At 39.1% G+C, this 27,107-nt stretch overlaps 1 protein-coding gene across 1 annotated transcript in view; it reads right to left on the bottom strand.

Annotated features, from left to right (window-relative positions):
• LOC128688410 (PAX3- and PAX7-binding protein 1) overlaps positions 1–27,107 on the bottom strand; it is a 198,569-nt gene that overhangs the window by 152,248 nt on the left and 19,214 nt on the right. The window contains exons 2-3 of the mRNA XM_053776269.2: positions 25,808–25,986; positions 16,768–16,933 (exon numbers count right to left, since the gene is read on the bottom strand). Of these exons, the coding sequence (XP_053632244.1) occupies positions 16,768–16,933; positions 25,808–25,986 (345 nt within the window). The remainder of the gene's footprint in view (positions 1–16,767; positions 16,934–25,807; positions 25,987–27,107) is intronic.

Genomic DNA, 27,107 nt, shown 5'->3' with positions numbered 1-27,107 from the left:
CACTGATAGTACTTTGATATTAAAAGACCACTTCAGCAAAAACACTACTAATGAGTCATGACCAAAGATGTAAACACAAACTGGTGGTCACTTGTAAAACAGGACTCCACAGTTACAACAGTCATATTAATGAAACTTCTAACCTAGTAACTGGGAACTATTTCCCATGACAAAGATAATATAAAACGAAAGAAAGAAGGGCTGCATAAGTTGTGGAAATTAAGAAACAATACAGCAATAGAGCGGTTGTTTACTAATGTTACATTATGACTGCTGGAAAACACTGTGCCTGCAAGCAGCCAATACTCAGCATAAACAAACATCTAATCTTCTCTGTGAAACTGCAACTCAGTGGAATATTTGTTTCATTGAGAGGGGCATGGAGTACAGGACGGCTCCACTTTACAGTACTTCGCTAATGCAGGAGTTTTCAATTACACCCAGTCTTCATTCATTCACACTTCCTAGAATAAATATTTTTTTTTTTTTTTTTTTTTTTTTTCAACAAGTCGGTCGTCTCCCACCGAGGCAGGGTGACCCACAAAAAAGAAAGAAAATCCCCAAAAAGAAAATACTTTCATCATCATTCAACACTTTCACCACACTCACACATTATCACTGCTTTTGCAGAGGTGCTCAGAATATAACAGTTTAGAAGCATATACGTATAGAGATACACAACATATCCCTCCAAACTGCCAATATCCCAAACCCCTCCTTTAAAGTGCAGGCATTGTACTTCCCATTTCCAGGACTCAAGTCCGACTATATGAAAATAACCGGTTTCCCTGAATCCCTTCACTAAATATTACCCTGCTCACACTCCAACAGATCGTCAGGTCCCAAGTATCATTCGTCTCCATTCACTCCTATCTAACACGCTCATGCACGCTTGCTGGAAGTCCAAGCCCCTCACCCACAAAACCTCCTTTACCCCCTCTTTCCAACCCTTTCGAGGACGACCCCTACCCCTCTTTCCTTCCCCTATAGATTTATATGCTTTCCATGTCATTCTACTTTGATTCATTCTCTCTAAATGACCAAACCACCTCAACAACCCCTCTTCTGCCCTCTGACTAATGCTTTTATTAACTCCACACCTTCTCCTAATTTCCACACTCCGAATTTTCTGCATAATATTTACACCGCACATTGCCCTTAGACAGGACATCTCCACTGCCTCCAACCGTCTCCTCGCTGCTGCATTTACCACCCAAGCTTCACATCCATATAAGAGTGTTGGTACTACTATACTTTCATACATTCCCTTCTTTGCCTCCATAGATAACGTTTTTTGACTCCACATATACCTCAACGCACCACTCACCTTTTTTCCCTCATCAATTCTATGATTCACCTCATCCTTCATAAATCCATCCGCTGACACGTCAACTCCCAAGTATCTGAAAACATTCACTTCTTCCATACTCCTCCTCCCCAATTTGATATCCAATTTTTCTTTATCTAAATCATTTGATACCCTCATCACCTTACTCTTTTCTATGTTCACTTTCAACTTTCTACCTTTACACACATTCTCAAACTCATCCACTAACCTTTGCAATTTTTCTTTAGAATCTCCCATAAGCACAGTATCATCAGCAAAAAGTAACTGTGTCAATTCCCATTTTGAATTTGATTCCCCATAATTTAATCCCACCCCTCTCCCGAACACCCTAGCATTTACTTCTTTTACAACCCCATCTATAAATATATTAAACAACCATGGTGACATTACACATCCCTGTCTAAGACCTACTTTTACCGGGAAGTATTCTCCCTCTCTTCTACACACCCTAACCTGGGCCTCACTATCCTCATAAAAGCTCTTTACAGCATTTAGTAACTTACCACCTATTCCATAAACTTGCAACATCTGCCACATTGCTCCTCTATCCACTCTATCATATGCCTTTTCTAAATCCATAAATGCAATAAAAACTTCCCTACCTTTATCTAAATACTGTTCACATATATGCTTCAATGTAAACACTTGATCTACACATCCCCTACCCACTCTGAAACCTCCTTGTTCGTCCGCAATTCTACATTCTGTCTTACCTCTAATTCTTTCAATTATAACCCTACCGTATACTTTTCCTGGTATACTCAGTAAACTTATTCCTCTATAATTTTTACAATCTCTTTTGTCCCCTTTCCCTTTATATAAAGGGACTATACATGCTCTCCGCCAATCCCTAGGTACCTTCCCCTCTTTCATACATTTGTTAAACAAAAGTACCAACCACTCCAACACTATATCCCCCCCTGCTTTTAACATTTCTGTCATGATCCCATCAGTTCCAGCTGCTTTACCCCCTTTCATTCTACGTAATGCCTCACGTACCTCCACCACACTTACAGTCTGCTCTTCTTCACTCCTAAAAGATGGTATACCTCCCTGGCCAGTGCATGAAATTACCGCCTCCCTTTCTTCCTTAACATTTAAAAGTTCCTCAAAATATTCTCGCCATCTACCTAATACCTCCCTCTCCCCATCTACTAACTCCCCTACTCTGTTTTTAACTGACAAATCCATACTTTCCCTAGGCTTTCTTAACTTGTTTAACTCACTCCAAAATTTTTTCTTATTTTCATTAAAATTTCTTGACAGTGCCTCTCCCACTCTTTCATCTGCTCTCCTTTTGCACTCTCTCACCACTCTCTTCACCTTTCTTTTACTCTCCATATACTCTGCTCTTCTTATAACACTTCTGCTTTGTAAAAACCTCTCGTAAGCTACCTTTTTCTCTTTTATCACACCCTTTACTTCATCATTCCACCAATCACTCCTCTTTCCTCCTGCCCCCACCCTCCTATAACCACAAACTTCTGCCCCACATTCTAATACTGCATTTTTAAAACTATTCCAACCCTCTTCAACCCCCCCACTACTCATCTTTGCACTAGCCCACCTTTCTGCCAATAGTCGCTTATATCTCGCCCGAACTTCCTCCTCCCTTAGTTTATACACTTTCACCTCCCTCTTACTTGTTGTTGCCACCTTCCTCTTTTCCCATCTACCTCTTACTCTAACTGTAGCTACAACTAAATAATGATCCGATATATCAGTTGCCCCTCTATAAACATGTACATCCTGGAGCCTACCCATCAACCTTTTATCCACCAATAAATATATTCACTAAATTCAATAAATTCAATAAATAAATTCAATAAATTCAATAAAATTCAATAAATATATTCACCACAAAATATTTTAAGGTAAGTAACATGTACCTAGGCAGTAGGTTGGTAGACAGCAACCGCCCAGGAAAGTACTACCATCCTGCCAAGCGAGTGTAAATCGGAACCCTGTAATTGTTTTACAAGATGGCAAGATTGAGGTGTCTTTTTTCTGACTCATAAACATGCAAGATTTCAGATACATCTTGCTACTTCCACTTACACTTAGGTCATACTACACATGCATGTACAAGAACATATACAGCTTCTCCTCACTTAACAACGGAGTTCCGTTCCTAAGACCATGTCGGTAAACGAATTTGTCGCTAAGCAAAGAGCATACTATAATTGTAGTGGGTTTGTATCAATCATCTTTGATATTGTTTTAATGTCATCTTTGCACCATTTATAACAATATATTTTTAGGTAGTAGGTTGGTAGACAGCAACCACCCAGGGAAGTACTACCGTCCTGCCAGATGACTGTGAAACAAAAACCTGTAACTGTTTTGCATGATGGTAGGATTGCTGGTTTCTTTTTCTGTCTCATAAACACGCTAAGATAACAGGGATATCTTGCTACTCCTACTTACACTTTGGTCACACTTCACAGACACGCACATGCATATATATATATATACATACATCTAGGTTTTTCTCCTTTTTCTAAATAGCTCTTGTTCTTTTTTATTTCTTATATTGTCCATGGGGAAGTGGAAAAGAATCTTTCCTCCGTAAGCCATGCGTGTCGTATGAGGCGACTAAAATGCCGGGAGCAATGGGCTAGTAACCCCTTCTCCTGTATACAATTACTAAAAAAGAGAAGAAGAAAAACTTTATAAAACTGGGTTGCTTAAATGTGCGTGGATGTAGTGCGGATGACAAGAAACAGATGATTGCTGATGTTATGAATGAAAAGAAGTTGGATGTCCTGGCCCTAAGCGAAACAAAGCTGAAGGGGGTAGGAGAGTTTCAGTGGGGGGAAATAAATGGGATTAAATCTGGAGTATCTGAGAGAGTTAGAGCAAAGGAAGGGGTAGCAGTAATGTTAAATGATCAGTTATGGAAGGAGAAAAGAGAATATGAATGTGTAAATTCAAGAATTATGTGGATTAAAGTAAAGGTTGGATGCGAGAAGTGGGTCATAATAAGCGTGTATGCACCTGGAGAAGAGAGGAATGCAGAGGAGAGAGAGAGATTTTGGGAGATGTTAAGTGAATGTATAGGAGCCTTTGAACCAAGTGAGAGAGTAATTGTGGTAGGGGACTTGAATGCTAAAGTAGGAGAAACTTTTAGAGAGGGTGTGGTAGGTAAGTTTGGGGTGCCAGGAGTAAATGATAATGGGAGCCCTTTGATTGAACTTTGTATAGAAAGGGGTTTAGTTATAGGTAATACATATTTTAAGAAAAAGAGGATAAATAAGTATACACGATATGATGTAGGGCGAAATGACAGTAGTTTGTTGGATTATGTATTGGTAGATAAAAGACTGTTGAGTAGACTTCAGGATGTACATGTTTATAGAGGGGCCACAGATATATCAGATCACTTTCTAGTTGTAGCTACACTGAGAGTAAAAGGTAGATGGGATACAAGGAGAATAGAAGCATCAGGGAAGAGAGAGGTGAAGGTTTATAAACTAAAAGAGGAGGCAGTTAGGGTAAGATATAAACAGCTATTGGAGGATAGATGGGCTAATGAGAGCATAGGCAATGGGGTCGAAGAGGTATGGGGTAGGTTTAAAAATGTAGTGTTAGAGTGTTCAGCAGAAGTTTGTGGTTACAGGAAAGTGGGTGCAGGAGGGAAGAGGAGCGATTGGTGGAATGATGATGTAAAGAGAGTAGTAAGGGAGAAAAAGTTAGCATATGAGAAGTTTTTACAAAGTAGAAGTGATGCAAGGAGGGAAGAGTATATGGAGAAAAAGAGAGAAGTTAAGAGAGTGGTGAAGCAATGTAAAAAGAGAGCAAATGAGAGAGTGGGTGAGATGTTATCAACAAATTTTGTTGAAAATAAGAAAAAGTTTTGGAGTGAGATTAACAAGTTAAGAAAGCCTAGAGAACAAATGGATTTGTCAGTTAAAAATAGGAGAGGAGAGTTATTAAATGGAGAGTTAGAGGTATTGGGAAGATGGAAGGAATATTTTGAGGAATTGTTAAATGTTGATGAAGATAGGGAAGCTGTGATTTCGTGTATAGGGCAAGGAGGAATAACATCTTGTAGGAGTGAGGAAGAGCCAGTTGTGAGTGTGGGGGAAGTTCGTGAGGCAATAGGTAAAATGAAAGGGGGTAAGGCAGCCGGGATTGATGGGATAAAGATAGAAATGTTAAAAGCAGGTGGGGATATAGTTTTGGAGTGGTTGGTGCAATTATTTAATAAATGTATGGAAGAGGGTAAGGTACCTAGGGATTGGCAGAGAGCATGCATAGTTCCTTTGTATAAAGGCAAAGGGGATAAAAGAGAGTGCAAAAATTATAGGGGGATAAGTCTGTTGAGTGTACCTGGTAAAGTGTATGGTAGAGTTATAATTGAAAGAATTAAGAGTAAGACGGAGAATAGGATAGCAGATGAACAAGGAGGCTTTAGGAAAGGTAGGGGGTGTGTGGACCAGGTGTTTACAGTGAAACATATAAGTGAACAGTATTTAGATAAGGCTAAACAGGTCTTTGTGGCATTTATGGATTTGGAAAAGGCGTATGACAGGGTGGATAGGGGGGCAATGTGGCAGATGTTGCAAGTGTATGGTGCAGGAGGTAGGTTACTGAAAGCAGTGAAGAGTTTTTACGAGGATAGTGAGGCTCAAGTTAGAGTATGTAGGAAAGAGGGAAATTTTTTCCCAGTAAAAGTAGGCCTTAGACAAGGATGTGTGATGTCACCGTGGTTGTTTAATATATTTATAGATGGGGTTGAAAGAGAAGTAAATGCGAGGGTCTTGGCAAGAGGCGTGGAGTTAAAAGATAAAGAATCACACACAAAGTGGGAGTTGTCACAGCTGCTCTTTGCTGATGACACTGTGCTCTTGGGAGATTCTGAAGAGAAGTTGCAGAGATTGGTGGATGAATTTGGTAGGGTGTGCAAAAGAAGAAAATTAAAGGTGAATACAGGAAAGAGTAAGGTTATGAGGATAACAAAAAGATTAGGTGATGAAAGATTGAATATCAGATTGGAGGGAGAGAGTATGGAGGAGGTGAACGTATTCAGATATTTGGGAGTGGACGTGTCAGCGGATGGGTCTATGAAAGATGAGGTGAATCATAGAATTGATGAGGGAAAAAGAGTGAGTGGTGCACTTAGGAGTCTGTGGAGACAAAGAACTTTGTCCTTGGAGGCAAAGAGGGGAATGTATGAGAGTATAGTTTTACCAACGCTCTTATATGGGTGTGAAGCGTGGGTGATGAATGTTGCAGCGAGGAGAAGGCTGGAGGCAGTGGAGATGTCATGTCTGAGGGCAATGTGTGGTGTGAATATAATGCAGAGAATTCGTAGTTTGGAAGTTAGGAGGAGGTGCGGGATTACCAAAACTGTTGTCCAAAGGGCTGAGGAAGGGTTGTTGAGGTGGTTCGGACATGTAGAGAGAATGGAGCGAAACAGAATGACTTCAAGAGTGTATCAGTCTGTAGTGGAAGGAAGGCGGGGTAGGGGTCGGCCTAGGAAGGGTTGGAGGGAGGGGGTAAAGGAGGTTTTGTGTGCGAGGGGCTTGGACTTCCAGCAGGCATGCGTGAGCGTGTTTGATAGGAGTGAATGGAGACAAATGGTTTTTAATACTTGACGTGCTGTTGGAGTGTGAGCAAAGTAACATTTATGAAGGGATTCAGGGAAACCGGCAGGCCGGACTTGAGTCCTGGAGATGGGAAGTACAGTGCCTGCACTCTGAAGGAGGGGTGTTAATGTTGCAGTTTAAAAACTGTAGTGTAAAGCACCCTTCTGGCAAGACAGTGATGGAGTGAATGATGGTGAAAGTTTTTCTTTTTCGGGCCACCCTGCCTTGGTGGGAATCGGTCGGTGTGATAATAAAAAAAATAATAAAAATTTTTAAATGTTTATACAGTAGTGTACTGTATATCGCAACAAACAGAATAGAGGAAGTAAGTTCTAATATACATTATTTAGATATGCATACTGGTCAGAGAGCCCATCATAAGTCTGAGTTATTTGTAAACGAGTATGTTGCTAATTGAGGAGAGGCTGTATACATAACCCTCAGGGTTTTCTTCTATTTTCTTACTAGTTCTTATTCTTGTTTATTTCCTCTACTCTCCATGGAGAAGTGCAACAGAATTCTTCCTCAGTAAGCCATGTGTGTCGTAAGAGGCGACTATAATGCCAGGAGCAATGGGCTAGTAACCCCTTCTCCTGTATACATTACTAAAGTTAAAAAGAGAAACATTTCTTGGGGGGGGAGGCCACCCTGCCTCAGTGGGATTTTTTATGCCTAGCTCTATTGCTCACTTAATATATGACAGTGTAAACATGTTATCAAGCTTTTATAAGCATGTGAAAGTGAAAAAAGACTGTTTCACATTGCAGTGACTTTTGCTTTAGAGCAGTAGCAAGGAACCTAACCTGCTGTATAAGCAGGCCCTTCCTGTATTCATATCTATCTAAAGATGATTATGATCACTGATTTACCATTATATTTCTGTCCTCTCTGACAAACGTAATACTGTTGGTTAAACAGTTATTTAAGTTTTTAATTTTCAAATTACCAATTTTTTTTTTGTTTTTTTGTTTTTTTTGTTTTAACAAGTCGGCCATCTCCCACCGAGGCAGGGTGACCCAAAAAGAAAGAAAATCCCAAAAAGAAAATACTTTCATCATCATTCAACACTTTCACCATCATTTAATACTTTCACCTCACTTGCACATAATCTCTGTTTTTGCAGAGGTGCTCAGAACACAACAGTTTAGAAGCATATATGTATAAAGATACACAACATATCTCTCCAAACTACTAATATCCCAAACCCCTCCTTTAGAGTGCAGGCATTGTGCTTCCCATTTCCAGGACTCAAGTCCGGCTACATAAAAATAACCGGTTTCCCTATATTTTTTTTTTTTTTTTTTTCAACAAGTCGGTCGTCTCCCACCGAGGCAGGGTGACCCAAAAAAGAAAGAAAATCCCCAAAAAGAAAATACTTTCATCATCATTCAACACTTTCACCACACTCACACATTATCACTGCTTTTGCAGAGGTGCTCAGAATACAACAGCTTAGAAGCATATACGTATAAAGATACACAACATATCCCTCCAAACTGCCAATATCCCAAACCCCTCCTTTAAAGTGCAGGCATTGTACTTCCCATTTCCAGGACTCAAGTCCGACTATATAAAAATAACCGGTTTCCCTGAATCCCTTCACTAAATATTACCCTGCTCACACTCCAACAGATCGTCAGGTCCCAAGTATCATTCATCTCCATTCACTCCTATCTAACACGCTCATGCACGCTTGCTGGAAGTCCAAGCCCCTCGCCCACAAAACCTCCTTTACCCCCTCTTTCCAACCATTTCGAGGACGACCCCTACCCCTCTTTCCTTCCCCTATATATTTATATGCTTTCCATGTCATCCTACTTTGATCCATTCTCTCTAAATGACCAAACCACCTCAACAACCCCTCTTCTGCCCTCTGACTAATGCTTTTATTAACTCCACACCTTCTCCTAATTTCCACACTCCGAATTTTCTGCATAATATTTACACCACACATTGCCCTTAAACTAAAAGAGGAGGCAGTTAGGGTAAGATATAAACAGCTATTGGAGGATAGATGGGCTAATGAGAGCATAGGCAATGGGGTCAAAGAGGTATGGGGTAGGTTTAAAAATGTAGTGTTAGAGTGTTCAGCAGAAGTTTGTGGTTACAGGAAAGTGGGTGCAGGAGGGAAGAGGAGCGATTGGTGGAATGATGATGTAAAGAGAGTAGTAAGGGAGAAAAAGTTAGCATATGAGAAGTTTTTACAAAGTAGAAGTGATGCAAGGAGGGAAGAGTATATGGAGAAAAAGAGAGAAGTTAAGAGAGTGGTGAAGCAATGTAAAAAGAGAGCAAATGAGAGAGTGGGTGAGATGTTATCAACAAATTTTGTTGAAAATAAGAAAAAGTTTTGGAGTGAGATTAACAAGTTAAGAAAGCCTAGAGAACAAATGGATTTGTAAGTTAAAAATAGGAGAGGAGAGTTATTAAATGGAGAGTTAGAGGTATTGGGAAGATGGAAGGAATATTTTGAGGAATTGTTAAATGTTGATGAAGATAGGGAAGCTGTGATTTCGTGTATAGGGCAAGGAGGAATAACATCTTGTAGGAGTGAGGAAGAGCCAGTTGTGAGTGTGGGGGAAGTTCGTGAGGCAGTAGGTAAAATGAAAGGGGGTAAGGCAGCCGGGATTGATGGGATAAAGATAGAAATGTTAAAAGCAGGTGGGGATATAGTTTTGGAGTGGTTGGTGCAATTATTTAATAAATGTATGGAAGAGGGTAAGGTACCTAGGGATTGGCAGAGAGCATGCATAGTTCCTTTGTATAAAGGCAAAGGGGATAAAAGAGAGTGCAAAAATTATAGGGGGATAAGTCTGTTGAGTGTACCTGGTAAAGTGTATGGTAGAGTTATAATTGAAAGAATTAAGAGTAAGACGGAGAATAGGATAGCAGATGAACAAGGAGGCTTTAGGAAAGGTAGGGGGTGTGTGGACCAGGTGTTTACAGTGAAACATATAAGTGAACAGTATTTAGATAAGGCTAAAGAGGTCTTTGTGGCATTTATGGATTTGGAAAAGGCGTATGACAGGGTGGATAGGGGGGCAATGTGGCAGATGTTGCAAGTGTATGGTGTAGGAGGTAGGTTACTGAAAGCAGTGAAGAGTTTTTACGAGGATAGTGAGGCTCAAGTTAGAGTATGTAGGAAAGAGGGAAATTTTTTCCCAGTAAAAGTAGGCCTTAGACAAGGATGTGTGATGTCACCGTGGTTGTTTAATATATTTATAGATGGGGTTGTAAGAGAAGTAAATGCGAGGGTCTTGGCAAGAGGCGTGGAGTTAAAAGATAAAGAATCACACACAAAGTGGGAGTTGTCACAGCTGCTCTTTGCTGATGACACTGTGCTCTTGGGAGATTCTGAAGAGAAGTTGCAGAGATTGGTGGATGAATTTGGTAGGGTGTGCAAAAGAAGAAAATTAAAGGTGAATACAGGAAAGAGTAAGGTTATGAGGATAACAAAAAGATTAGGTGATGAAAGATTGAATATCAGATTGGAGGGAGAGAGTATGGAGGAGGTGAACGTATTCAGATATTTGGGAGTGGACGTGTCAGCGGATGGGTCTATGAAAGATGAGGTGAATCATAGAATTGATGAGGGAAAAAGAGTGAGTGGTGCACTTAGGAGTCTGTGGAGACAAAGAACTTTGTCCTTGGAGGCAAAGAGGGGAATGTATGAGAGTATAGTTTGACCAACGCTCTTATATGGGTGTGAAGCGTGGGTGATGAATGTTGCAGCGAGGAGAAGGCTGGAGGCAGTGGAGATGTCATGTCTGAGGGCAATGTGTGGTGTGAATATAATGCAGAGAATTCGTAGTTTGGAAGTTAGGAGGAGGTGCGGGATTACCAAAACTGTTGTCCAGAGGGCTGAGGAAGGGTTGTTGAGGTGGTTCGGACATGTAGAGAGAATGGAGCGAAACAGAATGACTTCAAGAGTGTATCAGTCTGTAGTGGAAGGAAGGCGGGGTAGGGGTCGGCCTAGGAAGGGTTGGAGGGAGGGGGTAAAGGAGGTTTTGTGTGCGAGGGGCTTGGACTTCCAGCAGGCATGCGTGAGCGTGTTTGATAGGAGTGAATGGAGACAAATGGTTTTTAATACTTGACGTGCTGTTGGAGTGTGAGCAAAGTAACATTTATGAAGGGATTCAGGGAAACCGGCAGGCCGGACTTGAGTCCTGGAGATGGGAAGTACAGTGCCTGCACTCTGAAGGAGGGGTGTTAATGTTGCAGTTTAAAAACTGTAGTGTAAAGCACCCTTCTGGCAAGACAGTGATGGAGTGAATGATGGTGAAAGTTTTTCTTTTTCGGGCCACCCTGCCTTGGTGGGAATCGGCCGGTGTGATAATAAAAAAAAAAAAAAAAAACATTGCCCTTAGACAGGACATCTCCACTGCCTCCAACCGTCTCCTCGCTGCTGCATTTACCACCCAAGCTTCACATCCATATAAGAGTGTTGGTACTACTATACTTACATACATTCCCTTCTTTGTCTCCATAGATAACGTTTTTTGACTCCACATATACCTCAATGCACCACTCACCTTTTTTCCCCTCATCAATTCTATGATTAACCTCATCCTTCATAAATCCATCCGCCGACACGTCAACTCCTATATCCCTTCACTAAATATTACCCTGCTCACACTCCAACAGATCGTCAGGTCCCAAATACCATGTCTCCATTCACTTCCATCGAACACGCTTATGCACGCCTGCTGGAAGTCCAAGCCCCTCGCCCACAAAACCTCCCTTACCCCTTCCTTCCAACCTTTTCGAGGACGACCTCTACCCCGCCTTCCTTCCCCTACAGAATTATACGCTCTCCATGTCATTCTACTTTGATCCATTCTCTCTAAATGACCAAACCACCTCAACAACCCTCTTCAGCCCTCTGACTAATACTTTTATTAACTCCACACCTTCTCCTAATTTCCACACTCCGAATTTTCTGCATAATATTTACACCACACATTGCCCTTAGACAGGACATCTCCACTGCCTCCAACCGCCTCCTCGCTGCTGCATTCCCTAAGACCTACTTTTACTGGGAAGTAGTCTCTCTCTCTTCTACACACCCTAACTTGAGCCTCACTATCCTCATAAAAACTCTTTACAGCATTTAGTAACTTACCACTTATTCCATATACGTACTTGCAACATCTGCCACATTGCTCCCCTATCCACTCTATCATATGCCTTTTCTAAATCCATAAATGCAATAAAAACTTCCCTACCTTTATCTAAATACTGTTCACATGTATGCTTCAATGTAAACACTTGATCTACACATCCCCTACCCACTCTGAAACCTCCTTGCTCATCCGCAATCCTACATTCTGTCTTACCTCTAATTCTTTCAATTGTAACCCTACCGTACACTTTTCCTGGTATACTCAGTAAACTTATTCCTCTATAATTTTTACAATCTCTTTTGTCCCCCTTCCCTTTATAAAAAGGGATTATACATGCTCTCTGCAATCCCTAGGTACCTTCCCCTCTTTCATACATTTCTTAAACAAAAATACCAACCACTCCAACACTAAATCCCCCCCTGCTTTTAACATTCTGTCATGATCCCGTCAGTTCCAGATGCTTTACCCCCTTTCATTCTACGTAATGCCTCACGCACCTCCCCCACACTCACATCCTGTTCTACTTCACTCCTAAAAGATGGTATACCTCCCTGGCCAGTGCATGAAATTACCGCCTCCCTTTCTTTGTCGACATTTAAGTTCCTCAAAATATTCTCGCCATCTATCTAAAACCTCCATCTCCCCATCTACTAACTCCCCTACTCGGCTTTTAATTGACAAATCCATTTGTTCCCTAGGCTTTCTTAACTTGTTTAACTCACTCCAAAATTTTTTCTTATTTTCATTAAAATTTCTTGATAGTGCCTCTCCCACTATCATCTCCTCTCCTTTTGCACTCTCTCACCACTCTCTTCACCTTTCTTTTACTCTCCATATACAGTGGACCCCCGCATAACGATTACCTCCGAATGCGACCAATTATGTAAGTGTATTTATGTAAGTGCGTTTGTACGTGTATGTTTGGGGGTCTGAAATGGACTAATCTACTTCACAATATTTCTTGTGGGAACAAATTCGGTCAGTACTGGCACCTGAACATACTTCTGGAGTGAAAAAATATCGTTAACCGGGGGTCCACTGTAATCTACTCTTCTTATAACATTTCTGCTTTGTAAAAACCTCTCATAAGCTAACTTTTTCTCTTTTATCACACCCTTTACTTCATCATTCCACCAATCACTCCTCTTTCCTCCTACACCCACCCTCCTATAACCACAAACTTCTGCCCCACATTCTAATACTGCATTTTTAAAACTATTCCAACCCTATTATAATGGATTCAAAGAGAAGGCATGCACACTCAATCGGTAATAAACCACAAGTGATCAAGTTTGCAAAGGAACATGGGAACTGAGCTGTAGCAAGGCATTTTGGGCTATGCTAACAGAGAAAATGGTATGTGACATCCAATAGCCAAGGATCTTAGAATAAACCTGGTAGCTGGGAGGCCTATGAAAAACAGGGAAATAGTGGGGTTTAATACAGAATGACTTGGAGAGCGTATAAATCTGTAGGGGAAGGAAGGCAGGGCAGAGGTTGTCCTCGAAAAGGTTGGAGAGAAGGGGTAAAGGAGATTTTGTGGGTGAGGGGCTTGGACTTCCAGCAAGCATGTGTGAGCGTGTTAGATAGGAGTGAATGGAGACAAATGTTTTTTGGTAACTGGCGAGCTGTTGGAGTGTAAGCAGGGTAATATTTTGTGAAGGGATTCAGGGAAACCGGTTAGCCAGACTCGTGTCCTGGAAATGGGAAGTATAGTGCCTATACTTTAACCCCTTGACTGTCGCAACCCCCAATCCTGAGGTGTCTCCTGGTGTCGCAAAATTTAAAAAACAAAAAAAATTACTTTTTCTTATGAAATGATAGAGAATCTTTTCCCGATTGAAATGACACCAAAAAAACAAAATTTGATGGAAAACTGACGGAATTATGCTCTCGCGAAGTTAGCGACCTCGGCGATATTTACAAATCAGCGACTTTGCCCACTTTGAGCCCTATTTTCGGCTAATTCCGTTGTTCCTGTCGACCAAATTCATAGCTATTTCTTTAGAACTCCATTTTTTCTATCGATTGAGTACAAGAAACTGCCCATTTACTGATTTCAACTACCCAATAATGTGGTCAGAAATTTGCAATTTGGCCAATTTCACGAAAATTAAAAAATATGACAATTTCAAAATAAGGTCCAGAATGAACACTGCAAAAATTCCTGGCTCTAAAATAACATATTCTTTGTTCATCAGTCATGTCTCCAGGCCCCTCTGATATAACTCTTGCTTTCTATTTTGAATTTTTATTCAAACAAAAAATAGAAGACTTACTATTATGCAGACTACTGCAATACTGTAATAATTGTATAAATAACATCAACCCATTCATGACTGCATATCAGAATGGCTAGTTGGACATTTATTGGACAATGACACCATTTGTTTACTTTTGAACATTGGCAAAAATCAAACATTTCCCCTACTTTGAGCTCCATTTCAAGGTTCTTTTTATAGAAAAATTAATCAAAATCACCTCTATTTCTATAATATGTTTTCCATTCTATCAAATGAGACCACAAAAACGAAAATACAACCATAAATACTATACAAAAATAGGCCACAAAGTCGGCATTTTAATTAAAAAAAACGGTCGGAGTTTTTTTTTTCTCATTATGCACTGCGTGCTCCAGGATTTTTTTTATATGGTGCACACTGACCACACAGACCCATTCTCTCACATCTGGGCCTACCAGCTTTCTCCTGCTTGATTTGAAGCCGCTAGAATTTATGAGTATATATACGTCAAACACGGTACCTCGTAAGACGTATATATACGACCGCGACAGTCAAAGGGTTAAAGGAGGGGTTTGGGATATTGGCAGTTTGGAGTGACTATCTAAACTGTCGTATCTGGGCACCTATGCAAAGACAGTGATTATGTTTGAGTGATGGTGAAAGTGTTGAATGATAATGAAAGTTGTTTTTATTTTCGTTTTGGGTTTCTCTTTTTTTAGGTCACCTTGCCTCAGTGGGAATGGCCAACCTAAAAAAAAAAAAAAAAAACACTACAGATTTGAATAGATAAAAAGTTTTAAAATGACCCAATAGTCGGGAGCGCTATGAAGATCAAGGAAATAGTTTTTTTATTTTTCCAGAATGTGCCTGCCAAAATTGTGGTGCATCGTATATGCCAGAAAATACAGGAAATGTTCAAAGCAGGTTGTGTCTTCCTACACTGGACAGGGAGATCATCATCACACAGGAGCAGAAAAGAGCAAGACGTGAATGTGGGATATGTGCACGAGTCAGTGGGTAGAATGAAAAGGGGTAAAGCAACTGGGACAGATGGGATTAAGACATACATGTTAAAAGTAACTGGGAATGTGTTTTTTGGAATGGTTGGTTTGATTTGTCGATGGAGGGGTCTATGAAAGACCAAGTGAACCACAGAATTGATGAGAGGGGAAAAAAGGTGAGTGGTGAATTGAGGCATCTGTGGAGACAAAGAATGTTATCCATGGAGGTGTAAAAGGGAATGTATTAGAGTATAGCAGTACTAACATTCTTATGTGGGTGTAAAGCACGAGTTGTAAATATTACAGCGAGGAGGCTGGAAGCAGTGGAGATGTGTCTGAAGGCGATGCGAAATGTAAATATTATGCAGAGAATTCGTAGCTTGGAGATTAAGAGGAGTGGGGATATTAAAAGTATTATCCAGAGGGCTAAAGAGCAGCTGTTGAAGTAGTTCAGACATTCAGAGAGGATGGAGCAAAATAAAATGACTTGGAAGGTTTATAAATCTGCAGTGGAAGAAAGGCAGGGTAGGTGTCATCCTAGGAAAGGTTGGAGAGAGTGGGTACAGGAGGTTTTGTTTGTGAGGACCTTAGATTTCCAGAAAGCATGAGAGAGCGTGTTAGATAGGAGTGGAGGCAAATGTTTTTTATGACTTGAAATCAAGTTAGAGTATGAGCAAAGTAACATTTATGAAGAGATTCAGAGAAACTGGTTAGCTGGACTCGAGTCCTGGAGGTGGGAAGTAATGTGTCTGCACTCTGAAGGAAGGGTGGGGATATCTGCAGTTTATTTATTTAGTATCGGAGCCCTTCTGGCAAGACTGATGAAGTGAGTGAAAGTGAAAGTGTCTTAGAAAGCATCAAAAGCAAAAGATAAAATTATACAAATATTTTGAATAGTGAAAGTTTAAATAACAATATTCGAAACATTAAGAAAACTATTATACAGTAGATGATAAATGTTGAAGGATAAACCAGAGTGAATAAAACTGATAATACATACAGCCTGCATCATCATCTAGTGTTAATTCTTTGGTCTCAATTACTTAACACGCTGATAATTTAATCGTATTCAATTACAAGCATACATTTTTCCTCTTTAAAAATTCTAAGTTTCTCTAAATGTCATTTACCTGGCAACTTACCTATGACCAGTTATAAAAGTTACTACTGACACAGATAAGCTTTATGCCAGGTTCCATGGAGACTGCTTGATCAGTCAAGCTATTGCAGTTTGCAGCCTCCAGGCCAACAATCATGACAACCACCCTCATCAATCACCCCCTACAGGAACTTTTAGTCTGTCCTTCCATCTTGAAGACTTTCAGATTGCAAAATTCTTATCTTAGTGAATTAAGTAGTGGGAAAGTTTATAGAATTATGGAGTACATTATGTACTTGGAAAAGATTATAGAATTGAAGTGAATTAAGAGTCAGGAAAAACTCATAGAATAAAGGTCATCTTACTTTGAAGAATCTTTTTCCAGGGATCCAGTGAGTGAGAGGTCCTCATAATTTTTGCTCTGAATTTGTGCTTGCCCGGCGTACTGGGGTCATCTTCATCCGAGTCCCCTGGCTTAGCGCCGATGCTCTCTGCCTCTCGACCGTTTACTATTCTTATTCCCAGCTCATCCTGAAATAAACTTTTATATATAAAATCTCAACACTGGATGAGAAAAAATGACTAATATTTATAGAAAAATACTAAAATTAAACACTACTCTTCACTAATGTAGAGACAGAAATTATGTAAATACAATACCTACACATTTGTGGATACCTGGAAATTCATTCATCATATGAAGTTGTTGATAGTAACATTTACCTCTTTAAATTGTGGGTGCTGGTGTTTGTCGATGATTGTGAAGAGAGTGGAGAGTTATGCTTTGGCATTACTGGGCTGAGGTGGATGGAAGAGGTTCTGGTAATAAGTCGATGGTTGTACTTGGAGTGTGCATAAATTCTGTAGTGATTTCAGGGCTATTTTACCCTGCAGTACATTAATACAGCTGATGGTAAGGCATCTGCTCCTCTAGACCCCATATCAGAGCACTGCTTCTAGATTTGTCAGGGTCCTAAGTCAGTAAAGTTAGTCAGTCATTCAAGCAAGTCAGTCAGTCAAGTCAGTCAGTCAGTCAAGCCAGTCAAGCCAGTTAACCCTTTCAGGGTTTCCAACGTATTAGTATGGCTTATGCACCAGGGTTATCGACGTACTAGAACGCCTCAATTCTAGCGCCAAATTTAGCGAGACAAAGCTGGTAGGCCTACATATGAAAGAATGGGTCTTTATGGTCAGTGTGCACAGTTTTTGGTTTAAAACAGCGACTTTGCACTATATTTTCGTATGGTATTTATGGTAGTATTCTAGTTTTCCTGATCTCATTTTATAGAATGGAAGACATATTACAAAAATTGGGATGATTTTGATTGGTTTCACAATGAAAAGTACCTTGAAATTGAGCTCTAAGTAGCAGAAATGTTCGATTTTTGCCAAAGTTCAAAAGTAAACAAATGATGTCAACTGGTGAGTCTAATATTCTTTCACAAGTGCGCTGAAATTATTTATACCATTTCTACACTAATGCAGTAGTCTGCATAACAGTAAATCTTCTAGTTTTTGATAGAATAAAAATTCAAAGTGGAAAGCAAAAGAAACATAAGAGGGGCCTGGGGACGTGACTAATGAACAGAGGAAATGTTATTTTAGTGCCAGGAATGTCTGTCTTGCCTATTCTAGACCCTATTTGGAAACTGGCCTCTTTTGAAATTTGTGTGAAATTGGCAAAATTGCTAATTTCTGACCGGTTTATTGGATAGTTGAAATCTATAAATGGGTGGTTTCCTGTACTCATTCAATAGAAAAAAATGGAGTTCTAGCAAAATAGTTATGATTTTTGTTGACTAGTACACTGGAATTGGCCGAAAATAGGGCTCCAAGTGGGTGAAATCGCCGATGCGTAAACATCGAGACCGCTAACTTTGCGAGAGCAAAATTCCGTAAGTTTTCCATCAAATTTCAAACTTTTGGTGTCATTATGATTGGGAAAAGATTCTCTATCTTTTCATAAGAAATTTTTTTTTTTCCAAAAATTTTTCGACCCTGAGAAGGAGTTTAGGAGAGGGCCTCTCGACCCTGAAAGGGTTAAGTCAGTCAAGTCAGTCAGTCAGTCAGCGAGATGATATCCTGGGTTATTCATTACACAAACTTATAGATTTACCCCATTCATTTTAATTGTATGAACTGACACTTCATTAAGGCCATAGGCTCTCACTATATCCACCACATGTGAGCCACTCTTAAGCTTGTCTAATATCTCAATTTTCTTTGTAACTCTAAGACTTAAATACTTAAACCTTTTCTTGCCACTTTCAGCAACACATCTATGCCTACTGGGTGCCATGATTGCTTGGCAGATACAAGATGTGGCAATTAAAAGATCAAAACACAATCCACAAACACAGCTAGCTCCTAGGAGAGAATTGTACTAGATGTGTATGCATGGAAGGCTGGGACGGGGGTGGTGGGAGTTGCAGGGGATATCGGTAGGTCTCCTCTGCTGAGACAGTGGTCTGACCCACAGCCAGGTGGCAGCCTGAGCTAGATAAATATCACGCGGGCGACGCTCCAAATTTTTTCCCCTCCCGCAGACGGAACCATGTTAAGTTAATTTTACAAAGTACAGTATTGTATGAAATTATGCCACAATTTTTCAATAGTGTAATAACCAAAACGTGGCAAATACATAAATCCATGTAATATAACGGTCTACTGTATATGTGATACACTGTTTATTTACGACTATAATAAAAATATTTAGTACAGTAGACCCCCGCATAACGCTATTAATCCGTTCCTGAGAGCTCATTGTTATGCGAAATTATCGTTATGCGAATTAATTTTCCCCATAAGAAATAATGGAAATCAAATTAATCTGTGCAAGAAACCGAAAAGTATGAAAAAAAAAAATTTTTACCACATGAAATATTAATTTTAATACACACAAACTTAAGAAAACATGCACAGTTACATGACACTTACCTTTATTGAAGATGTGGTGATGATTGATGGGATGGGAGGAGGGGAGACTGGATGGTTTTAGTGTTTAGAAGGGGAATCCTCTTCCATTAGGACTTGAGGTGTCAAGTCCTGCTATCTGTTTTTCGTTTATCCACACCAATAACAGTCTCTCAACATCATCTATCACTTGCGATCTCTGTTTCGAAACCACAGTTAAACCTTTGGCAAGAACAGCTTCCTTGATTGCCGTTCTCTTGGACACAATAGAAGCGATGGTTGATTGGGGTTTACTATACAACCTGGCCAGCTCGGAGACACGCACTCCACTTTCAACCTTAGCAATGATCTCTTTCTTCATCTCCATAGTAATTCTCACCCTTATTCCTGTAGGGTTGGCACTAGAAGCTTTCTTGGGGCCCATGGTCACTTATTTTTCAGGTGAAATCACTATAAAAAGGCTGTAATAATACGAAATGTTCCGATTGTATGCTTGAATGTTACTGTGGAGGCTGGCTTGTAAACAATGCCACTGGCAGAACAAGTGAGGCTGGCTCAGGCCGCGTCTCGGACGAATCGCGTTGAGCGAATTTTTTAGCACTATGCGAGGCAAAATTTTAGTGATAAAATGTATCACTATGCGGATTTAACACTATGCGATGCCAACGTTATGCGGGGGTCCACTGTACTACTATTTTTTTTAACATGGCCGTCTCCCACTGAGGCAGGGTGACCCAGAAAAGAAACACTTTCACTATCATTCAACACTTTCGCCATCATTCACACATAATCAGTCTTTGCAGAGGCGTGCAGATATGACAGTTTGGATGTCACCCCAAACAGCAAATATCACAAACCCCTCCTTTTAAGTGCAGGCATTGTACTTCCCACCTTCAGGACTCAAGTCCAGCCAACCGGTTGCCCTGAATTCCTTCACAAAATATTATATGGCTCACATTCCAACAGCTCACTAAATCCCAGAAACCATTCGTGTCCAATCACTCCTATCTAATGTGCTCACACATGCCTGCTGTATGTCCAAGCCATTCATAACTGCATATTAGAATGGCTAGTTGGACATTTATTGGACAATGACATCAATTGTTGACTTTTGAACATTGGCAAAAATCAAACATTTCCCCTACTTTGAGCTCCATTTCCAGGTTCTTTTTATAGTAAAATTAATCAAAATCACCTCTATTTTTATAATATGTTTTTCATTCTATCAAATGGAACCAAGAAAACGAGAATACAACCATAAATACTATAGGAAAATAGACCACAAAGTCGGCATTTTAACCCTTTGACTGTTTTCGATGTATAAATACGTCTTACGAGCCAATGTTTCTGACGTATATATACTCAATAATTCTAGCGGCTTCAAATCAAGCGGGAGAAAGCTGGTAGGCCCACATGTGAGAGAATGGGTCTGTGTGGTCAGTGTGCACCACATAAAAAAAATCCTGCAGCACACATTGCGTAATGAGAAAAAAAAAACTGATCATTTTTTTGGAATAAAACGCCGACTTTGAGGTGTATTTTCGTATAGTATTTATCGTTGTATTCGCTTTTTCATGGTCTTAGGTGATAAAATGGAAAACATATTACAGAAATAGAGATGATTTTCATTACTTTGACGATGAAAACGACCTTGAAACTGAGCTCAAAGTAGCGGAAATGTTCGATTTTTACCAATGTTCAGGAGTAAATAAATCACACCACACGTCCAATACACGTCAACTGGGGAGTCTAATATTCTTTCACTAGTGCACTGATATTATTTATACCATTTTTACAATAATGCAGTAGTCTGCATAACAGTAAATTTTGTATTTTTTTGTATGAATCAAAAATCAAAATAGAAAGCAATAATAATATAAGAGGGGCCTAGAGATGTGACTAATGAACAGAGCATATGTTATTTTAGTGCCACGAATGTCTACCTTGTTTATTCTGGACCCTATTTTGAAATTGGCATCTTTTTTAGTTTGTGTGAAATTGGCCAAATTGCCAATTTCTGTCCACCATATTGGGTAGTCCAAATTAGTAAATGGGAGGTTTCTTGTACTCAGCTGATAGATAAAATGGAGTTCTAAAGAAATAGCTATGAGTTTGGCTGAAAATAGGGCTCAAAGTCGGCGAAATTGCCGATATGCATATGTCGCCGAGACCGCTAACTTCGCGGGAGCATAATTCCATGAGTTTTTGACCAAATTTCGAACTTTTGGTGTCATTACCATCGGGAAAAGATTCTCTATCATTTCATAAGAAAAAATAATTTTTTTTTTTCAAAAATTGAGCGACATAGAATGACAGTTTCAGAAAGGAGCCTGAAACAGTCAAAGGGTTAATTAAAAAAAAAATGGTGGGAGTTTTTTTTTTCTCATTATGCACTGCATGCTGCAGGATTTTTTTTTATATAGTGCACACTGACCACACAGACCCATTCTCTCACATGTGGGCCTACCAGCTTTCTCCTGCTTGATTTGAAGCCACTAGAATTTACACAAAGCACAAATATGAAAAACAATATAGAATGGGTCAAATAACTAGAGAACAGTCTAAATGTTACTCGTCAGCACTTACCAGCCTGATAAGATCTAAAAAATTGTATTATGAAAATAGACTACATAATATCAAAGGTGATATGAAAAAAACCTGGAAAACTCTATCTGAAATTCTTGGAACTAAAATGTTATCCAAAAACAAAACAATCAAACTAACAAAATCAGATGAACCCCTACTCACACCTACTGAAACAGCAAACAGACTCAATGTTTTCTTCTCCACCATAGGTAAAAATCTAGCGAACAAAATACCAACCATAAACACCCGTCCATCAGACTACATCATAGGTACCTACCCAAATACGCTATTCCTAGCTCCAACCAACCCCATTGAAGTTACGCTCATCATAAACACCCTTAAAAACAAGGCAGGAGACATAAACAACTTGCCTGCTTTTATGTACAAAAAAGCTTCTCAAGTATTGTCACCAATTATTGCAACGCTCTTTAACAAATCCATTGAATCATCTACCTTCACAACAATCCTCAAAATAGCGAGGGATCGCTCCGATCCATAAAGGAGGTGACCAAGCTGACTTGAATAACTATAGACCAATATCTAACTTACCACTGCTCTATAAAATCTTTGAAAAATTAATTCATAGACTTATCTATTCCTACCTCGTCTCACACAACATATTAAACCCTTGACTGTCGCAACCCCCAATCCTGAGGTGTCTCCTGGTGTCGCAAAATTTCAAAAAAAAAAAAAAAAATTATTTTTTCTTATGAAATGATAGAGAATCTTTTCCTGATTGTAATGACACCAAAAACCCGAAATTTGATGGAAAACTGACGGAATTACGCTCTCGCGAAGTTAGCGACCTTGGCGATATTTACAAATTGGTGATTTCGCCCACTTTGAGCCCTATTTTCGGCTAATTCCATTGTTCCAGTTGACCAAACTCATAGCTATTTCTTTAGAACTCTGTTTTTTCTATCGATTGAGTACAAGAAACTGCCCATTTACCAATTTCAGCTACCCAATTTGGCCAATTTCACGAAAATTAAAAAATATGACAATTTCAAAATAAGGTCCAGAATGAACAATGCAGACATTCCTGGCTTTAAAATAACATTTTCTTTGTTCATCAGTCATGTCTCCAGGCCCCTCTGATATTACTCTTGCTTTCTATTTTGAATTTTTATTCAAACAAAAAATAGAAGATTTTCTATTATGCAGACTACTCCAATACTGTAATAACTGTATAAATAACATCAACCCATTCATGACTGCATATTAGAATGGCTAGTTGGACATTTATTGGATAATGATGTCATTTGTTTACTTTCGAACATCGGCAAAAATCAAACATTTCCCCTACTTTGAGCTCCATTTCCAGGTTCTTTTTATAATAAAATCTATCAAAATCATCTCTTTTTCTATAATATGTTTTTCATTCTATCAAAGGAGACCAAGAAACCGAGAATACAACCATAAATACTATACGAAAATAGACCACAAAGTCGGCATTTTAATAAAAAAAAAACGGTCGGAGTTTTTTTTTCTCATTATGCACTGCGTGCTCCAGGATTTTTTTTATGTGGTGCACACTGACCACACAGACCCATTCACTCACATGTGGGTCTACCAGCTTTCTCCTTGATTTGAAGCCGCTAGAATTTATGAGTATATATACGTCAAACACGGTACCTCGTAAGACGTATATATACGGCCGCGACAGTCAAAGGGTTAAACCCTTGTCAGTTTGGATACAGGAATAATAAAAGCACGAATGATGCTATCATACACATGCTAGAACTAATATATACCGCACTCGAAAAGAAAGAAGTCCCGCTGGGCATTTTCATCGATTTACGTAAAGCTTTCGATACAGTCGACCATGAACTGCTGTATTCCAAATTAACGCACAATGGTATCAGAGGCCACTCCCTCAACTACCTAAAATCATACCTTAGTAACAGAACTCAATATGTGTATGCAAATGATGCAAACTCTTCCACCAACCAATCACAGTAGGAGTCTCACAAGGAAATGTCCTTGGACCACTCCTCTTTCTCATCTACATCAATGATCTACCAAATGCATCACAGCTACTCAAACCCATATTATTTGCAGATGACACTACATATGTCTTTTCCCACCCAAACACGGTCATACTAGCAAACACAGTCAATGCCAAATTGCAGAAAATATCTGCCTGGATGAAGACTAATAAACTTACCCTGAATACTGATAAAACCTATTTCATTCAGTTTGGAAATAAAGCTGCAAATGACCCGATTAACATAACGCTAAATGGTTCATCAGTCACAAGACTCACAGAGGGAAAATTCCTAGGTATCCACATTGACAGTAGCCTTAAGTTCCGGACACACATATACCAAATCACCAAGAAAATCTCCTAGACTGTAGACATACTATCAAAGATAAGGTACTACGTTCCACAATCAGCTCTCCTGGCACTGTACCATACACTCATATACCCTTATCTTACATATGGAATTTGTGCATGGGGATCAACAACTTCCAATCACCTAAAACCCCTCATAACCCAGCAAAAGGCAGCAGTAAGAATGATGAATTCCCACTCCCGCCAGCACACTCCGCCAATTTTCAAAAGTCTGAATCTGCTTACCATTAAGAACATCCATACTTATTCATGTGCCTACTACATACACAGAACAATACACACAAATATAAACCCTCCACTCAAACTTCTCCTCACCAACTTAAACAAGACACACGACCACAGCACAAGACAGATCTCTTTTTGATATACCTCATGTCCTTATCACACTGTGTAAAAACTATGCACTTAAAGGGCCCTAAAATATGGAATTCATTACCAGAAGATATTAAAGTAACCCAGTCTGAAAATCAGTTTAAGACTCTTCTCAAAAGCCACTTAATCACCCTAGACTGAACTCTAAATACTCAGTACACACATACTCACCTATGTATTCCCACATCATAACTTTAACAATCACTTTGAACCTTTTATCCATTGTTGACAGGAATATAATTGAACCATTGTTTTCCACAAAAAGCATTTTAGACTAAGAATATATCCTTTTTCTTATACAAATTTAATTCACTTATAATTAATAATCTACTGTTCAACTATAAAATAATTACTGTCCTACTGTACAACTATGATAAAAACCTTAGTGTTAAGTAGTCTGTAAGCCAATAATGTTAAGTTGGCCCATAATGCCAAGGCATAATAGAGGCTCTCTTTGCATTGCAACCCACTATTGTAAATATAAAATCTCAATGTACTGTTTGCAAAGATATAAAATAAATAAATAAATAAATAAATAAATATATACGTCAAACACGGTGGCTCGTAAGACATATATATACAACCAAAACCGTCAAAGGGTTAAAAAAGAGAAGCTTTTTTTCTTTTTCTTTTTGGGCCACCCTGCCTCGGTGGGATACGGCTGGTTTGTTAAAAGAAGGAGAATCGTTAGAGCGAAGGTATAATACCGACAGGTTGATAAATAAGAACATATGCAACACCTGGGTATCTTTACTGAGACTTTTCACTTGCTGAGCAGACGAAAAACCTCAAGGATAACCAGTTGTTGAAAATGTGTCTTATTTATTCTTTTGAGTGGAAATGAAAGCATAGGTCTATCTTGATGATTATAATGAATACAGCACTATAATAATTTACTACTTTAAACAGTTTTTAAGAAACTTATCACTTTGGCTCACTGTAAGAAAGCTAAGGACAATGAATAGGATAATGAGCTACATAAACTGTTTGATCAACCTTGTCCCTGCAAGACAGAAATGAGACTGAAAGGGAAATGTGATATAGAGCAGAAGTTAGCAAAATAAAGCTTTATGACAATAAGAAAGCTACAATCCATTTTCCATGATAATGCTTAAAACTGTGGCAAGGAATAGTAGCATTAAATAGTCACATTTTCTGAAATGGGAGAAAGACCCTACCAGTTCAGACACAGTTGGTCCCCCATTCTTGTCCTTGTCTTGAAATTTGTCCTTTCCTTCAGCCTGCCTCTGTTTCTCTTTTTCCTCTTTTCGTTTCTCCTTCCTCTCCTTCTTCATTTCTTTACGCAGTTTATAGCTCAAGCTAGATTTCTTTTCTTGAAAGATGATGCCATCATCAGCTAAAAGAAATTAAACTAAATCAGTTTTATCATTCTGAATAAATAAAAAAATTAAACTTGAGAAGCAGCTCTCTTACCGAAGAAAAACTTAATCAATAATATTCTCAATGGACTCAAAATGATAACCTTACCTACTGCCAAGCTATTCTCACTGAAAAGCCACACTAGGAACTCCCTATCAGTGTTGACCGAATTTATACCACTTTTAATTCACAAATTACATACTAAAAAAAGGCAAGGTTTCAATATCTGCCTGTACGTAACTCACTAATGCACACTCCACCAGTCAATACTTCAGTTTTAGTGCAAAGAAACATTAAACTCCTCCTCATTTATCCATATCATGTATTAACACTAACTCACTCTCTCTCATATAGATCGACTTTACTGACACCAGTGTCACTCCATATTTACATTTTAAACAAGACGCCCTCAAACACCAAATCAAATCAAACGTTTATTCTCTATAAAGATTATAATGTGGGGTTTACATATTATAAAATATTGGTTACAATGTGTGGTTTACATATTATAAAATACTAATTACAAAGAGGGCCACTACCATGCCTAGCATGGATAGGCATTTCGGAGAGACTAACAATAATTCAAACTCTATATTGATACAGGTTATGGAGCATATTGATATTAAGGCTAGGTAACTGCATTACAGTTTGTAAATTCAGCAATGAGAATGGTTTTGTCTCGGCATGATACATAGTTTCTATTAAAACTCCTATACTGGAGTATCTCAGGCAAACTTATGACTAGTTTAAGATTCATTAGGTAATAGCTTTATTACGTAATTTTATGTTTACAGTCATTTGGGTGAGTGTAAGTGTAAATTGGGGGGAATCATAGATATCAAGAGTAGGTCTAGTTTGTTTTTTGTGTGTGTATGATACAAGTAAGAGAATAGGTGGTTTTCACGTAGTTAGCTGACGGTGGGGTGTGTCAGGGAGATAAGACATTTTTTAATGGTAGTTTTGAAAGCAATGGTTGTGTCTGCAGTTCTAGAGTTTTCAGGTAGGGTGTTCCCGATTTTAAGTCCTTTTATGCACAGTGAATTTTTGTAAAGGTTTAGCCGGACATGCGGAATGTCTCAGATTTTTGTGCCTGATGTT

Source organism: Cherax quadricarinatus, chromosome 2 (genome assembly GCF_038502225.1).
Source record: "Cherax quadricarinatus isolate ZL_2023a chromosome 2, ASM3850222v1, whole genome shotgun sequence".
NCBI lineage: Eukaryota > Metazoa > Arthropoda > Malacostraca > Decapoda > Parastacidae > Cherax > Cherax quadricarinatus.
Note: the sequence above shows the minus strand (reverse complement) of the source record. Positions and strands in the feature narration are given on the sequence as shown.